Genomic DNA, 17,648 nt, shown 5'->3' with positions numbered 1-17,648 from the left:
TAATTCACCTGAAGTCTGTCAGACAGCAAGAGAATTAGAATTCGCAGGTGTTGTACCCCCTCCCTTCTCTTGTAATCAAAGCCTAGTATAGTTCATCTAGATGCCTTTCTAAGCAAGATAACAAATTCTGATACAACCCTGATGGTCCAAATACCATTCTTACTTGAGACCAACTGTGCTTTATCTCAGTGTTGCCCAGGACCTGCTAAAACATGAAAGAAGGCTCCTGTGGCCCAGTCTGGGAAATGCTAAGCAAAAGGCTTCTTTCCTGTATGTCATCAGAGCTTTTCATATGCACACTGGAATGATTTTTTCACATTGACTTGGACAAAGCGTGCCTGTGACGATCAAAATTGTATACCACCTTGGCTGGGCCATGGTCCTCAGCAGTTTGACAGCTACATAATGATGTAGCTTGGCAGTTATATAGTGATGTAATCATCCTCAATGTGAGCTGATGTGGTTAGCTGCATCTAGAATATGAGGGCTCTTCTAAAACTTCATGGAAAAATTCCATTAACTTTTTGTACCTCCCCTCCCCTAGTATGTATGGACATTCTGGAAAAATTTGTTCACTTGCTCTGGACCATGCATCCAGCTTGTCATCATGTAATAAGCCTACAAGCCTGTCATCTGACCTGCAGATCTTGTGTTCAGCAGGCACTGCAGCCACCTAAATGAGAAGAAGCCTCCAATCCGACACCTGATCCCCTTAAGACTTGCCAAACTTTACAATTGTGTGAGTTGTTCTTGTTTTGAGACAAATTTCCTTTCCTCCTCCTCCTCCTCCTCCTCCTCCTCCTCTTCTTCTTCTTCTCTCCTTCTCTCCTCTTTCTCCTCACCACTCCAAAAATATGTGTTCTGAATCCTAACCCCCATGTCTTAGCTAAGTAAATGAGACAGGATTAATGTGAGATATTGAGTTCATCTCTTTTGAGACAGAAAAGAGGTTAAACATGCAAGAAGGAAGACAGATGCCAGGCTTCATGAAGAAGGCCCAAGAACCATTCAGAAGAGACCAGGACTTTCCCTGAGAGTCAGCACCCTGCATTATGACATTAGCCTCCCAAACTTTGCGAGAATCTTGTTTCATGTGGCTCTTCTAGCCAAAGTCTGTAACTCCCACCAAAGCACCTTTCCCTGCATGGGTCTGGGTAACAAGTGGGAGGAAGATACTGATAGGGTTCATTTGTGAGCCATTGCAAACAGGATTCCCTGGATTAGCATCTATGTTAGACAGGGTTCTCTAGAGAAATGAAACCAGAACGCTAATAATTTTATGTATATATTTAGAGATAGATATGTAACATAAGAAATAATCTATAAAGCAGTACAAATGGCTCAGTGCAACTCACTTCCATGAGACAGTTGTGAGACACTGGCAGTCCTCCAAGTCTTGAGGGCCATCGAGTAGTCCTCTGTAGAGCAATCCAGGCTATCCGGGCACAGGCAGCAAACAGCAAGGTATGTCACCAACAGTTAGCCAGATGAAAGGGTCCGACAGTCCCCAGCTCAAAGATGTAAATTCCAATAATGTGGCGAATATTGCCACAATAAACGTTAACTATCTCAGCATCCTACTGTGTACAAAAATGGGCCCTCTGGGAAGCAGCAGGAGGCATCTCATTACAGGAAAGACCCAAGATTTCTGTGCAAATGAACATCTTTGACTCAGAAGCCAGGTGTGGCATCAAAGAGGCAGCAGCATAACCAGGAGCCAGAGCATGGGACAGAGCAGTGGACTTCCCAGCCCACAGAGCTAGTAAAGCTGAGTGCTTCGGTTTGGGGCAGGAGGCTGGCTCATAGTGGGAAGCCTCTGGGCAATTTATTGGGGAACCTGGGTTTGCTGACCCACAGACCAAGTTGAATGCCTTCGGACTGAGGCTTACAGAATAGCATGCCCTTTGGACATGTATTGGCAGCCCTAAAAGAACTTTGTAGCATGTCTTGACTGAACTACTATAACACGAGCATATCTCTACTTGAATTGTAAACTGCTACTTCCATAATAAGACCCCATAATTGTGAGCAGTGTGTGAGTTCTGTGTGGCCCTTGCAATGAATTACAGAACCCAGCATTACAGTAGAAAATGCTGCATGAGATGGTACAGGTTCTCAACGGCTCATTTTTTAGGAAGTTAGATTGCCAGGCCTTTCTGAGTCATCTCTGGGTGAACTCGAACCACCAACTGTTCAGTTAGCCATCGAGCGCTAAACTATTTTTACTACCCAGGGACTCCTCAGCTGAGAATAATGTGCCAAATTTCCATGAAATGATTTATATGAACTCTCAGGCTATTAGTAAAATAGCAATTTAATAAAGCATTTTACAACTATACTGTTGACATAATATACAAATCTAAACAGCTATACATTTATGATTATCAATGAGAGTGACACTAGGGTTTACGAATCACTACATGACCCAAGAAAATTTTCTTCTGTGCTCTCGTACAAAAATATCTGTAGTGAGTTAGCTACTCAAGTTTCAGACTGGCCTCCCCCCACAAGCTGCATTTTATTCAGTGGGATTTTGCAGGGAGAATTGTGGTTGGGAAGGTATCTCTGATACAACAGCTGGGTATCAAATGCCTTTATCTGAATGAATGGCACAAATGAAAAAACAGAAGTGGATGTTTGGGTACAATGTCAAGAAAAGGGACGGGTCTCTACCCAACATGTCTGTGCTGCCTTGGTGACTGGGGGAAGCCGGGCCACCACTTAGCCCTCTTTGTCACTGTCCCCCAGGGTGTGCTTGTCAAAGAGAGATTGGGCCAGGCTGGAATTGGGTGCGGGATGCATCTTGTGCGGGTAGATTGCCCCCCCAGTTCCCTGATGGATCTCATGATGCATTACCTGCTAGCTCAGGTAAATGCATCTCGATGAAGTCATAGGTATATGAGTTGTTCTTGTCGGGGGTGATTTTGTGCAGTTCCAGGAGGGACCAATTCACGTTCTTCTCCAGGTGCAGCATGTGTGCTCCCTTCCATTGAGCTCCACTATCCCCATCAGATGTGGTTTGTTGACATCCTGGAGGAAGATCCAGACCCCTCGTTGCTTCTAAAGCTTCATCAGATTCTTGGTATGATTCTTGGTTCCTTCTCATGAAAGACTGGTTCAGAAATATTTGACTAAATTCTCCCCGTGGAAGCAGTGAGACATGGAGGCGCAGAGTTCCAGGTTGATCTGACGGTGGTGGATGGAGGCCTGATTCATGGATGTCGTTCAGAGCACCTGTGAGGGGGACGCTTATCAGGGGAGTCCGTAGCAACCTTGGGGCATCCGAGGGCTCAGCTGGGAGGCAGTGATGGGGGGCTGGTGAGCACTGGGTTCCTCACAAGCCCTATTGAAGCCGGAGACTGTGGTGACTCTACCAAGAAGGTGTCTGTTGTTTTTTTAAGGTGCACTAGCACTTTTCAACCTTCAAAAAGTTAATTGTTCCTTATTTGGAAATTCAACCCTGTTTCAGTTCCACTCTGTCAATTGGCAGACACCGATTTAAGGTCTTCTTCCCACATAGAAAAATTGGTTGGCTGAGAAGGTCGACTGTTTATCAATAACTTTTGGTGTGTTAGGAACTATGGCTAGCATTGTTTCCCAAACATCAGGAAATAGCTCTATACAGGTAAGCACCATCATCTACTCAGTTTCGTGATGAAAATGCTGAGAAGGTCATGTCACCGAGAATGCACTGCTCATAAGTTACCCAGCTAGATGTCAGAGCCTAATTGTCCAAAGCCCTTCAATGTATTCTGAAAAAATGACAACCCTAAAGAAGTCATAGAATGACCCAGTACATACCCACCGAGTTTTCACTCAATTTATCAGCTGCTAAGATTTTGCCTGATTTGCATAATCTCACAGAATTTTCTTTCCGAGCCTTTTAAAGACTGGAGTAATAAAATCAAGTTCCTAGGTCATTAGCTGTTTCCCTAGCTCTTACAGAGGTGTCTCCTCAACGCAGGACTGAAGTGGGTATTGGGTTTCTGTTGAGTATTTAGAAACCTGGGGCCATAGCCCACATTCAGGCTTTAATTGCTTCTTATGAACTGGATTTTTTTTCTTTCTTGAATACTTCCTAGTTTTTGTGGTGGTGTGTCTTTATACTGCCTCACACCCAAAACCAACCTCTGCCATCAGAAGTCCACTCAATGGCAACCACGCAGGACAGGGTAGAACTGGCCCTGTGTGTTTCTGTGAGTGTAACTCTTTCTAGTAGAAAGACTTGGCTTTCTCCCAAGGAGTGGCTGGTGGTTTCAAACTGCTGACTTTGTAGTTAGTGGTTAACCCAATGCATAACCTGTATGCCACCAGGACATACTTTTCTCCAAGGGGTTTTTAGTGTTAGTGATGCTAAGTTAATCACTTGGTAAAGCAAACTGGTGCATGGAGGTCCCAGTAGGCAACACTGGGAGTAGCACAAACTAAGAGGTTGGTGTTACAGTAAGAGAACTATTATATTTTCTGCCAAACTGGCTTATTGATTAACTGCCAGGAATGTGATTAAGAAACCAAAAGGCAGCAACAGGGGAAGGAGAGTCAGCAAGAGCAGCAGAAGGAAATGGAACATATACCTCTTTCACCAGGAAATCAGAACTGGATGGTGCCTGGCAACCCTTCCGAACATTGGGATCAAATATGCCATAGAAGAGTCCTCATCCCAAAGTGGGAGGGGATTGCCCTGAAATAATGTTTTAAAACCTTAAACCAAAAATATTCCCTTCGAGTCTTCTTCAAATCAAACCATAGCATAACTGGCAGTGTCTGCTCTTCGGAGCTTAGATGGGAACCCTGGGGGTGGGGTGAGGGTGGGAGCAGTAAGTGGAAGGGAGTGGGGAGGGTGGCTGAGGAGGAGCTGAGGATGGTTACATGACTTGAAGAATGTCAGCATCACCAAGCTGTCGGCATCAGCTGGACTGGCGTTCTGCTGTGTGTGTTCTCAACATGAGAATTGAAAAGAAAAGTGCAATGCTGTGGATTGATTTCCTTTATACTAGTGTTCGCAAAGTTAATGATTCCTTCAAAAGAATAAAGCATCAGATATTTGCCACAATTAAAGTCAATTTTGTATTGACTTCTGGCTGAGACCCCAGTTAGGATGTGTACCACAGGACTTCAGGTCCCAATGTGGCACTAAGCTGGCCAGAAACTTCACCTTGGCCACCCTGCCCTCTGACTCCTTGGTACCCTAAAACATTCTTTGGATCATCTGGTTCCCTGTTGGGGAAGCCTGGGGGCTCTAACTGGCAGGCCAGCCACTGTCTCTAGTATTATGCTCCTGCAGGAGGAGGAAAGTGTTGAAAACAGCAGGCCCTCCAGGCAGAGACCAGAGGAGTTGCATGTGAACAGGGTATTGCAGTAACAATGACACCCAGTGTCAGCGAGGAAACACTGGGAGGGGCCAGCTGCCCAAGTTCAGCCCCTGACCCATTAGGGGAGACTCCAGCTAGGTGGCAAGCAGCCTCCCCCTACCCCCCACCGGTTTACCTCATTGCAAAATGGAAAGGCCTGTGTCCTGAAGCCTCCAAAGGACTGCAGCTGCCCTTCACTGGGGACTCCTGACAGCTGTTCAACCCACAGACCCGTAGTGGCGCAGATCTCACAGCAAAGAAAAAAACATGCTGGCCTTTCGCAGCATCTCTATCTGCACACCTTGCAGGGTCTGCTCACTTCTTCAGGCCCTGAAGCAAGGCTGCTGGCTCCATGGGGCCCTCCGTTCAGCAGGGGAAACCACAACAGTGCTTCCTCCCTCTTCCTCCCCATCCACATTCCTGCCATTGTTTCGTCACAAGAGTGTGGACATCCCCAGAAAGGGGTCGACTCTTGACTGCCTCCCAGGAAATAACCAGAGCTAAAGGACGGTAAGGTGTAAGAAATTATATAAAGCCATTTTTCAAATGTTGGGATACCTCTGACTCTTCTGCCACCTGAGTCAAATGGTTCAGGTAGAAATTTTAGTTCAGTCTCCAGTGGGTCAGGAGAGTTGATTGTTGGGAGATGCAATCTGCATCAGCCGAGTGTGCTAGATGGAAGGTCCTTCCCCTTCCAGCCCTCCGCCATTTCTAAGGGCTGTACTTTCAGCAAGCAACCTTGAGAGCTAAGAGCAGGCTTGTTACCAAACCCAAGCTCTGCATTCCTCCCCTTACAGTTCAGGCATTCATGAGGGGGACTTTCTGAGGCTTGGAGGGACATGAGGAATTGGCCAAAGCCAACAAGAAGCCATACCAGCTGTTTCCCCGAGTGATCAAGCTTTGTCTTGATGCATACAAGGAGGCTTCAACAGATTCAGATAACAGAATTTTCCCGTGTACTTTTTGAAGCTTTCCTGCACACCCACGTCTCATCCCCCAAGCACCTCATTGGTCACCCTCGAGAGCAGTGGTTCCCAACCTTCCTAATGCTGCGACCCTTTAAGACAGTTCCTCATGTTGTGGTGACCCCCCAACCATAAAGTTATTTTCGTTGCTACTTCATAACTGTAATTTTGCTACTGTTATGAATCGGGTGACTCCTGTGAAAGGGTCATTTGACCCCCAAAGGGTTGTGACCCCCAGGTTGAGAACCGCTGCTCTAGAGGTTGCTAGGGAAACAGTAAAAGCTAACCATTTAAACCTAAAAGTTCCCAAATAAGGAACATTCTCTAAGCATTTGAACTAAAACAAATGAAGACATGGCTATAGATTACCATATGTCAAAATACTAATGACAGGGCCATCGATGGTCTCTGAGACCACAGGTAAGAACATGCTAATGGAGGCACAGGACGCCAGCTAGGTAGAAATCTGGCCCCCCAAACTGTTGGGAGATACCACAGGGACATGACCAGCAAAATCCAAACTCTGGGGGGCGGTTGGCAACAAATAACTTGGGAGTCTTAAATGGCTAACAACAACAAAAACCCGGAGGGGGCTACAGGTTGTTGAGGCAAAATAGACCATCTGAAAGCAAATGTCCAGCTGTGAAATTACACAAGCCAGATGGAAATGCAACACTCAGGCAATAATTGGGGGAATTGTGAACACTGATGTTTAGTGAGACTAAAAAGTACTGCGAACTTTTTGGGTGTGACATAGTACTGTTTATTATTTTTCAAAATGAGCTTTAAAAGAAAGTTCTTACCTTTTAAAGATACATATGGACATATCTATAGGTGAAAGAATACATTTGGCATTTCAAAACATTGCTAACACAAGTGTAGCTGTTAAGTCCGTGATTGACACATGGGCTCATTGTGCTATTTTCTCAACTGCTTTATACAATCAAGTTTCCATAATAAAAAATGAAAAATAAGTTCTTATAGAAAATTAGGCGGCAAAGGGGCTCATACTATGATGGCTGATGGTTCATACACTTTGCAAAATAATGTCTGTTGCCATGATAGAATCCAGGAAAAATCCTGGGTGAATACTAAATAGTTCCCCACATGCACACCATTAACAAACATATTAAACTCAAGGCCTTAGAGACACACATACATTTCCTGAGGGATTACCTGGAAAGTTAAGATCTACTGCAATCGCCAGTAAAACCAGCCTTTTAAGTTTCCTGTACTCTCAGAACTCCTTCATAAAGCCTCCACTACTTCTTTGAAGCAGCACCTTCCCCAGATACCTGTCTTCGAGGTCACTATTGTTTCACTGAGCAAATACTGAACACTGAGGATGCGCTAGGCCCAGTGGAGCACAGTGTTAAAGATGACAACACACCTGGGAGCTGCAGGCACGCACACAGGTCATCACACCAAAATGTGCCAAGATTGTAAAGTTTATTTCTGAAAAAAAATGCTAAGAGTTGGGACCATTGGGAGACAGTGGATCACATCCTTTTCAATTCTGAATAGCCAGAATGCCACTTCTCTAAAAACTATGGTTCAAATGTTACAAATTTCCTCCAGGCTAAGGAAGGAAATACTAGAATTGGTACTGGAGCTTGGAGCTATGGCTACCTCGTAGTGTTCTGATAAAAAGGGGAGAGTATTTCAAATTTCAATGCTTAAATTTTTTAGAAAATATCAAGCCGAGCACTTCTTTCGGGCTCCTCTTAGTCACTCGCTTACCAATTACATAGCACTTTTGAGCAGTCGTGGAGTTCATTCTCCTGGCGCACTCACCTAAATTGGGCCAGTCCATGGTACAGACCAGCTCCCAAAGACCTTCCTACCAATCCCTTCCTAGGTTCATTCTATAGTCATTTTTACAATGATAATGTTTATATTGTTATTTACATCAGGATAATAGTAACAGGTATAAACAGTTCTTGTTCTAGCGTATAAAACCAATGAAAGAAGTAGACAACAAGACAGCACAGTGTTTGATGCATGAAGGCAAATGTATTCAAGGTCCTTTCCGTGCTGGACAAGATGTCTACTTGCTATTTCTTTTCCAAATCAACAATTTGGGGCAACATTTTAGGACCCAATCATCCTTCTGGGTAGGCCAGCTTGCAGCTTATGATGGGGAGACACACATTCTTGCTGACCTCCAGACTAGCCCTGTAGGGAAAGTGCTGGTTGGACAAGCTAAGGTCTATTGTCTCTTCTATCATTGGCAAGTTCAAGTCAGGTCAGTACTAAGCTATCTCGTACCAATAGAGAGCTATTCTGATCTGCCAGTGCAGGAGGAAGGCACAGGAGGAGAGGAAGACGAAGGGAGACTCAATGTCCTATGATGGAGTGTAGAGGCTTCTGGTTGGAAAAACACAACTGACATATTCTGATGAGATGATGGAGGGAAAAACAACACAAAGGTTGTCCATCTTAGGATGCCATGCCCAGCAGAAAGCCTCCAAAAAATCCCCCCGTCACAAGGACATTTTTCTTCACAAATGATACCACCTGCAAAGACAAGACAGCATCCAAATATTAGGAACTGCCTGCACTCAGAATGGACTATTTCATCTCTTTCACCTGGAGGTTTTTTCAAGTAATTTGCATATTAATCAAAGGGACTTTGTGAACACATGGGGGACAAGGGAGGGAGAGGTCAAGGGTAATGCCTATGATTCTGCCTTTACCCATGCTGTTTCATGAGCAAAGTCTGCCCAGGATTTACTCCAGTCACCTGGTACTTCAACCACCTCCTCCCCACCATCATTTAAACTCAAGTTTCCCATTAGAAAGAAGCAAACAGCTCATTCACCTCTCCCTTCCCCATACACCCTGCCCTTCCAGCTACTTTCTTCTCTTCCTCTTTTCCCACAAAATCTTTCTGAGTTACCTGCTATTATTCAGTGGCTTGACTTTCTTTCTTCATACTCATTTCTCAAATGTGCTTGTTTGGCTACTCCACTCCTCATCCACCCCTAATAAAACTGCTTTTTATCAAAGTCACCAGTGATTTCCTGGCTGCCAGATACCTAACTTACTGTTTTCTTCCACTATCCTGTCCTAACTTGTTTCTCTTCTTCAGAAAACATTCACTTAATCCTGGCGTCATTCTCCCAGCTACCGAAAGCAGAAACCTAGATATAATCCTTGCCAGCTCGTCACCCCTTCATCCCTCTTTATCTGCCCTCAATGTTTACAAACTCTCAGCCACTTCCTTCCTCCTTACTACGACCACTGTAGCCTCTCACAAATTATCTTTCTTCGTTTTTTTTGCAGACGTATTCCTTAAGGTTTAGGTTCCCAGATGCTCACTCTAGCAGGCTGGGCTAGGGGCCTCTCAAAAGTATGTTCACTGGCAACTTGTACTTAACCGCACGCTCCGGATAAGCCAATGTTCCAATGAGGGGCATAGCCGCCCACTGTCACCTGTAGGCTTATGGATGCTAGGGTAATAACAGGAACGCACATATTTGCTGAATGGACCAATTCCAATGTTTCAAGTGCCTTGAACTCTTCTGGAGATTAAGCAAATGTGGCAAAATCTTAGCATTTTCTTTTTCCAGAGTTCAGGCTTGACCAACACAATGTAGTTTGGACTCATGACTCCAAGGTTTGCGCTATCTTTCAACCTAAAATGTTAGCCTGACTACCCCATTTGTCTACATTTGTGAAATAAACAGGCCTCACCTCTTCTGCTTTGCTCTTGACTTCGCTAGAGATTTGGTTGCTCTTATGAATTTTCAGCTGCTCCTTGGCTTTCCTCATATCCTTCTCTACTCGTTTCCAGTCAACCTTGATGTAACCAGTATGGTTTGCAATCTAGTTTCAAAATAAAATAATTAGAAACAAGAAACACAGACTCACTATTTCTTTTTTTCAGGATAAATCACTGAAACCCACTGTCAAAACGCTTCTCAATTTCCAATTTTAGAATTATCTGCCATCAAGTTGTGTGTGGAAAATCTAGCCTTCTATGACTTCTGGCAATTGTTTTATTTGACTTTGTGTACCCCCAAACACCCCAACAGAGGTTTAGGTTAGTGTAAAAAATACAACATGAAGGGAAAATCAGAAGAGGTCAGGATTTAAGATCTCAGAGCCAACACAGGATTGCTTCTGAGGGCAGAGCACGAAAACAAGTCAGACTGCTGTGTGTATCACCCAACACCACTACTCATCAAAGTGAAATTCTTCTAGAGACCAAGAAGAAAACCACTGGGGAAAATGACCAAAGGTCACTTGCTATAGAAGAAAAAGTTCAAACGACACAAGTGATCAAAGGAAAAGAAGATAGAATAATGATAAAGTCTAAGTTATCAGACGGGAAAATGAAAATATGTTAGAAAGGATGTGGAAAAAACAGACACCTTATATGTTCTTATACTAATTGGAACAGCCATTTCTTCTAAAATTTTCTGTTTTGTTATGTTGAAAAGTGATGACATTTACCCAGTGTGCCACCATCTCACCCTCCTTCTCCGAGTAGCTCCCCCACACCCCCCACAAACTCTCCACCCCCTAAGCTCCCCATGGAATCCTAGGAGTTGCTGTTGTCCTTCTAATCACAGATCGATCTTGAAAGACAGCGATGCTCAAGGCAGACATGGTCATCTAGGTATCGTGAAGTATTGTTTGGCTTGAAGGAGACTTCAGGGGATATTTCTCAGGGAACTTGAACTTGCTTCCCCAAGTATGGAACCCAAACCCCTATCGCCATCCAGTTGATTCTGAATGTTAGTGACCCTATAGGACAGAGTAGAACTGCCCCTGTGGGTTTGCGAGCCTCTGAGTTTTGCCACATCTTCCTCCCAGGAAAAGGCTGGTGGGCTTGAACTGCAAGCCTTTGGGTGCTTAACCGCTGCCCCACCAGGGTTCCGCCAAATACCAAGGCTTATTATGAACCTATCAGCAGAAAAATAAAAGGTTAACGAGTGGAACAAAATAGTTAAAGAGCTAGATCCATCCAGGCAGGGACCTTAATATGTGAAACTAGTCAATCTATTCGCTACTGGGAAATCTATGACCCTGATGGCCCAGCACCGTGCCTCCGATGATAGGTAATGTGAATTATTCATCTGTAGATCACAGATTCCTCATGTCCCACCTTGCCAGCAATATGAGGCGGCTTCAAAAAATGCTGAAAAAATCCCATTCCCTTTCCCACAAACATTTGGAAACCCCCCTCGCCTATGCACCATGGAATACCAAAATCCCATCCTAAGGCCTTTCCTGTCTGCCAGGGTCCTGAAAGGGAACACCCAGCACTCCCTGGGACCCTGAGCCAGAAGCGCCCACCTACCTCTCCCACATTTCTGGTTCTGGAAAACCATGAGAGGTCATCAACTACCTGGTATGTAAGTCAGTCAGGTTTGGGGGAAGGAGCCCTGGCAGGTGGTTTTAGAGATCTCCAAGGCCCTTCTGTGCTATTCAGGGACAGCTGAGCCAGCAATGCTGTTCCTTCGCCATCTCGTCTGACCTACTTGATCCCAGCCCACTTCCCTGAAGGTCAGCCAGCTCCAGGACCAAGAACTAGGACAGTGTATCACAATGTATTGTTAGCCTGCACCTCTGATGGACACTTTGGGGTTCAAGGTGTCCCAGGAGTGAAAATGGCTATTTCCGCCTCTGAGAACAGATCTCACACAGCACTTGCATGCCACCACTTTTTAGTTTGGCTTTAGATTTCAATGGGTCTCAACTCTGTGTAAGGAGGCTATGGGAAGGAGTGTGTCTGTCTGTCTCCATTTATGTGCTAACTAGTACGTGACACAGCTTAGCCACACACCTAACAGCTTTCTGAAACACAGATGCAAAGGCTGGCACACTCGGAATCAACTCCCAACGCCAGACAGGCGGAATCTGAACGCATGCCACATACAGACCTGAAGGAGGAAAAATCCACCGCCCACAGCTGTTGCCGCCAACTTTCCAACCTTCTGGAATATGAAACCCGTACACCTACAAAATCAAACCAACATCAGACAAGATGACAGGTTGCCAGGTCCACAGAGATATGCATTTTTGACAGTGTTCAAATCCTAATTACCTCAAGCTGAACCATCTCCTCCATGCAGCCAGGTCCCATGAGGAGGTTTTAGAGAAAGTAACCCAAGAGAGGACAGAAACACTGAGTCAACTGATTTTCAACAGACTCCGAAGGGTTTCAGTGGAGAGAGGACAGGGCTTTCAACACACCTGGATGGCACAATTGGACACCTATATGCAAAATAATGAACTTGGGAGTCTTACTTTGAACCATATTCAAAGGATCATGGTCAAGTTCAGTTTATCTGATATTTAAAAAATAAACTATTAAACTAATAGTTGAAGCTTTTGGTGTCTTAAGAAATGTTTATGTAACACAGAATCCCCAAGGTTTTCTCTGAGATCTTACATAAACATTTTTTAGAACACTAAAAGCTTCAACTATCAAAAAAAAGGTTGATAAACTGTACTTCAAAACCAGTACCTTTTGCTCTTCAAAGACAATGATAAGATAATGAAAGGCTACAGAGTATAGTAATGTATGAAATGGGCTTGAACAAGTACGGAGAAAACTCCATTATCTTTTCCTTCCATTTTCCCATGAACTTTTTGAAATTCCTTCAGTATTTACAAATCACACATCTGATACAGGACTTGTAACCAGAATTCATAAAGAACACCCACAACTCAATAATGAGAAAACAAATAGCTCAATAAAAATAAGGGGCACCGCTTGGAATAGATAACATCGCAAAAACTCCAATCAAACTCCCTGCCCTCAAGTCCATTCTCACACCGTCCCTAGTGGGTTTTGCCCCATAGTTTGTATTGAGCTACCTTAGTCTCATTACCAAATCTGCTGCCATTGACTCTTTCTCCCCTTATCAGACTATAGGGAAATCAAAATAAAGTATCAATGAGATGACATTTCCTATCCGGGTGGTTACAATAAAAGAAAGTCGGTGAGAATGTGGAGATGACTCGGTCACATTGGAAGACAGTTTGGTGGGTTTGCACTATTGACCTTGCTGTTAGCTGCCAGTGCCTCAGTGCTGCTTCTTGCACTATCGCAAGAGTGACAGGTGCCCAGTCCCCGGGCTGTGTAAAGCCTAAGAAAGTATCAATACCAGCTAACATCACACACCTCACCAATGATAAGCCATTTCAGCCATCACAGTAGGGGTGAGTTCATGAAGTATTTGACCAGTATGGCCCTCGAATGATGTTATAAATGTCCATATAGCCTTTGGTAAAATGATAGTTCCCCTCCCCTGCAGTAAAGTGAAAATAAGTAAGAACTGTATGCACCTGTTGTGACTTAACAACAAATCTCAAAGACACACTTAGGAGTGGAGCTTGTGTATAAGCAAGGGACTGCTTGTATTCAGTAACTGTAACCACTAAGTAAGTAGCACTTCAGTACACTGAATTTAGATGAATGTGACACAGTAAGTTACCAACTTTACAAAAGTCAAGGTATCTTCATTTATTAAGGAGATGTTTCCTACAACCACAGAAACCAACATGTCTCATCACCTACCATCCGGTGACGCCTCCTATGAGCAGCTGGGTGGTCACACTATACTTTTCGGCAGAGGGCCCAGATTCTTGGCCGAACAACTTGCGCCACCATGGCTGCTTTTTAGCAAATTCTGCGAGGTCCAGAGGCTCAAAATTTCCATCAAAGTTTCCTATAAGCATTAAGACACTAAATAAGCATAGACATAGTTTGATGATCATTCCTTACCATTCTTATGTCAATTAAAAGACTTTTAAGGGAACAAGGGTTCTTTTTTAAATAGTAAGTGAATTTTAAACTTCAACTAGCAATTTTGGAAAATCAGTCTAAAATTAACTAATACTAATCACTGCATTAGAGGGAAAAAGAAGTCTTAAAATTTTAGTTCTCTGCTTCCTTTAGAAACCCCTCTGAGGCAGCTGTACCCTGGCACATGGATTGCTATGAACTGAAAATCAAGTCAGTGGTGCCCTGTGTACAAACACTGTGTCCTTATAGACCGTCCAGTGAAGGGCTGGTATTTCTGTAGGAAGCAGCACAGAAACCCAAGCTGGGAGCCACGATCTTGATTTCCAGCTGTCTAGTACTAAAGCCAAGTTTCTTCTTATAGAGTGGCAATAATAGCTACCTCATGAAGTTGTGAGCAATGAAATTAGGCATGAAAAGCGAAGTGCTTGCACAGTACCTGCACTCCATCAGTGTTCATTTTTATTAGTGTAAATATATGTAAATCTTAGCAGCAGGTCTAAAACAAGCTGGGAGTGTGGTCTGTGGGTTCTGCATGGCCACTGCCTTGCGAGTGGGAGGGGTGGCTGGTGTTAGGAGTGTTCAAGTGATTGTAAAGTGGCAGCATGTCTCAGTGCAGCCTCGGAGGAAACCAGCCTTGGACTGGTGGTGATGGGGGTTCTGCCCCTCTCTCTACTGTCGTTGGAGGACGTCATATGCCCCCCCCGGACGATTTTGAAACCACCTTAATGGCCCGGTAAGTCACAGATTCACAGTATTATGTGGTCATCACTATGAGATTGAAATTAGAGATGCTACAACGAGGTGATCAACCTATAAATTTTAAGTGAATGAGGGCAGGAAAATGATTTCGCCTGGCTGATGACTGTCTAACAACCAGTTTGGAGGGGGTGGGGGATGTGATTTGTAGTGCATGCCACTCCACCCAACATGAGGGACATCACTGGATGGGGGCCTCATTGAACACGATACAGCCATATTGCCCTGTACAAATAAAATAGCTGTAACTAACTGTAATAGCAAAACCTAAAGGGCAGGAAAAAAGTAAAGCACGGCAAACTAGAGAAGATGCGTTTTTCCAGGCTCACAGCCTTGGTTGTGAATTTAACGTACTTCGTCTTCAAGGGTCCCATTTGGCCGGGCGGGGGGCGGGGGCTGTGTGTGCTGACCTTGTGAAGTCGGGTGGCAGCGTACTTTACTGGATGCATGCAGCTGGACAAGCGGCCCGCACGAGAAGCACGCCTGCCGGGCTTGGGGAGGAAAGCACACGCAAACACGGATGTCGCCTCAGTCCTATGGCAAGCGCATTTGAGCAGGAAGAGGTCTCAGAGCTTTTGGCCAGAGAGCCTGACCAGAGGCAACATCCAAGGGTGGTTCGGCCCCGCCTGGGCGTGACCTTGACTGGACCCTGGGAGGCGGTTGGGCCAGGCAAAGCCAGGGAACAGGCCACCTTCCCCGCCCCGCGCCTCTCGGGCTCCCAGGGGAGAGCGCAGCCAGACTGGCAGGCACCTAGCTCGTCCCCTTCCGGGCCCAGGACGGCGCCTCCCCAGGGCACACACCCTGGGCGCCCGCGCTTACCTTGACTGGAAGCAGCCATTTCGGCGAGCTGGTTTCGCGAGGTCACCCGCAGGGTCTCGGTGCGATGAAACACCGCCGGTAAGCGCGTCGTTGTCGCCACCCGCTGGCTTCCGGCACGTGGGGCAGATGTTTCCATCCCCTCAGCCTTGGTGAAAGAGGGCGGGATTGCGCTCAGTCGCCCCGCCTCGGCCGGCGCAGCCGGCTGCGTCACAAAAGCGTCACAAAGCCGCCCCGCCCAGCCTGAGAGCCTCCTTGGCCAAGCGCTGGTCAGTTGCTTCAACGGTTCAGCCTGCATCTGCGCCTGTGCCCGAGGCCCCGCCCAGCCGGCAGTACCGCGCATGCGCAAAAAGGCTTTCGGGTGGGAACGGCGCGTGCGTAGAAAGCTTTCAGGCGGAGCCATCCAGCCAGTTGCCCAGCCTGCTACGCAGTTCATCCTGTTTCTGAGTTTATTTGGCGACCATTTTCCCTTAGTCGCTGCGGCCCTTTGCAAGTGCCTATTGGACCCGCAACTTTGCTGGAAATAAAGTAGCATTGTCGTGCTTATTAACCATGACACAATATTTATTAGCGTCTGCGAGTGCCCGACGCTGTTGTAATGTAAGGTGACCAGATTTTAACATTGCTAAAACCGACACCATTGACGGGGGTGGGGTGGGGTTCTTGATTAAAAATTTGTTCTATGTGGAGCAACACAAATTTTCATAGAACGCAAAAATAGTATTGTAATATATATTTTTCAATTTCAACAAAAGTACAATTTACAAATATAATACATTAAAATTATAGTGTTATTCTTTGACATATTTCTCATTTGAGTGAATTTTTTTAGTAGATTGCTGTCGTTTAAAAGGTCATGAAAATTTTCACAAGAATTTGTTAAATTATATTTCACACACAAAATGGCTTTCAAAGTCTCAACACTTCATTGTGATTTTTCTGATGTCCACACTTTATTTACCATAGAAAAAACACGTTCAGTAGCAGCATTAGTTCCTGCTAAGGACAGCGGGTATTTCACAATTTTTAGTGGATTATTGTATGGAACATGGTTTGTTTCAAAATGATGAAATATTTCTAACCATTTGTTCTCTGTTGTGATTTTTTTGATGCCCAAGACTTAATCTTTTCCTTATCAATATATTTTTAAATAATGATACCTCATTAAAAAGATCATTTTTGGAAATCTTACTATATGGGAAATTTTGAGTAATATGATCAAATGATTTTTGCACATCATTCCAATTAAGTTCTTGTTTTCATGTAACCCAATGAAAATGTTCAATATCAGTGTAATGTACCATCCGCTCTTCTAAATAATCGATGCAGTTACTATAGAACTTTTTAATGTGATTTATGATATCTGCATGATTTATTGCACCTTGTTCTTCTAGCTGGCTTATACTATTATGGATAGTTAACGGAAGAAAATTATTTTCTAACCGCTCTTGACACTGAAATTTTAAATTATCAACTTCACTTGCTACTTTGAGTACCGAAATTTTGTCACCTTCAATAAGTTTTATAGCATTTTGAAAAAGAGCTGCTTGATTGTGTACAAACTCTAGCCAAATTTTTGAAGATTCTTTTTTAAAAAACTCTTCTAAAATTCTAGGACATTTATCCTGTGATAGAAAGTAGGATTTCAAAGGATCGTGTATTTTCAAAATTCTTTCGACAGCTGGCAAAAGAGCTAACCAGCGCGTTTTACTGTATCCAAGTATTTTCTGATATTCGACTTCTGCAGTTTCACAAAATTCTTTAAGCATTTCAATGCACACAGTGTATATATAGAAATAAGAATATATTTTAATAACAATATTTTCCACATCTACGGGCAACAAATCAGCAGCTGTTTGGCGTTATGTATTATGTGCGCTTGCACAATCAACACCAATAATGTTTTGATTAAGGTTTTTGTTTAATTTATAAAAAATATTATTTGTACCGCTTCTCGCTTTTCCTCCAAAATTTGTGTTCATGTTGTCTGCACAATAT

General features: G+C 44.2%; 1 protein-coding gene across 1 annotated transcript; it reads right to left on the bottom strand.

Annotated features, from left to right (window-relative positions):
- Nucleotides 1-7,065: 7,065 nt before the first annotated feature.
- On the bottom strand, nucleotides 7,066-15,840 carry FUNDC2 (FUN14 domain containing 2). The gene is made up of 5 exons (XM_075538757.1): nucleotides 15,654-15,840; nucleotides 13,851-14,001; nucleotides 12,208-12,283; nucleotides 10,013-10,144; nucleotides 7,066-8,833 (listed from the first exon to the last, which is right to left on the bottom strand). The coding sequence occupies exons 1-5, from the start codon at nucleotides 15,787-15,789 to the stop codon at nucleotides 8,756-8,758; spliced, it is 573 nt and encodes a 190-aa protein (XP_075394872.1). The 5' UTR covers nucleotides 15,790-15,840; the 3' UTR covers nucleotides 7,066-8,755.
- Nucleotides 15,841-17,648: the final 1,808 nt, after the last annotated feature.

Source organism: Tenrec ecaudatus, chromosome X (genome assembly GCF_050624435.1).
Source record: "Tenrec ecaudatus isolate mTenEca1 chromosome X, mTenEca1.hap1, whole genome shotgun sequence".
Taxonomy (NCBI): Eukaryota; Metazoa; Chordata; class Mammalia; order Afrosoricida; family Tenrecidae; genus Tenrec; species Tenrec ecaudatus.
This window is presented reverse-complemented; position numbering and strand designations above follow the sequence as displayed.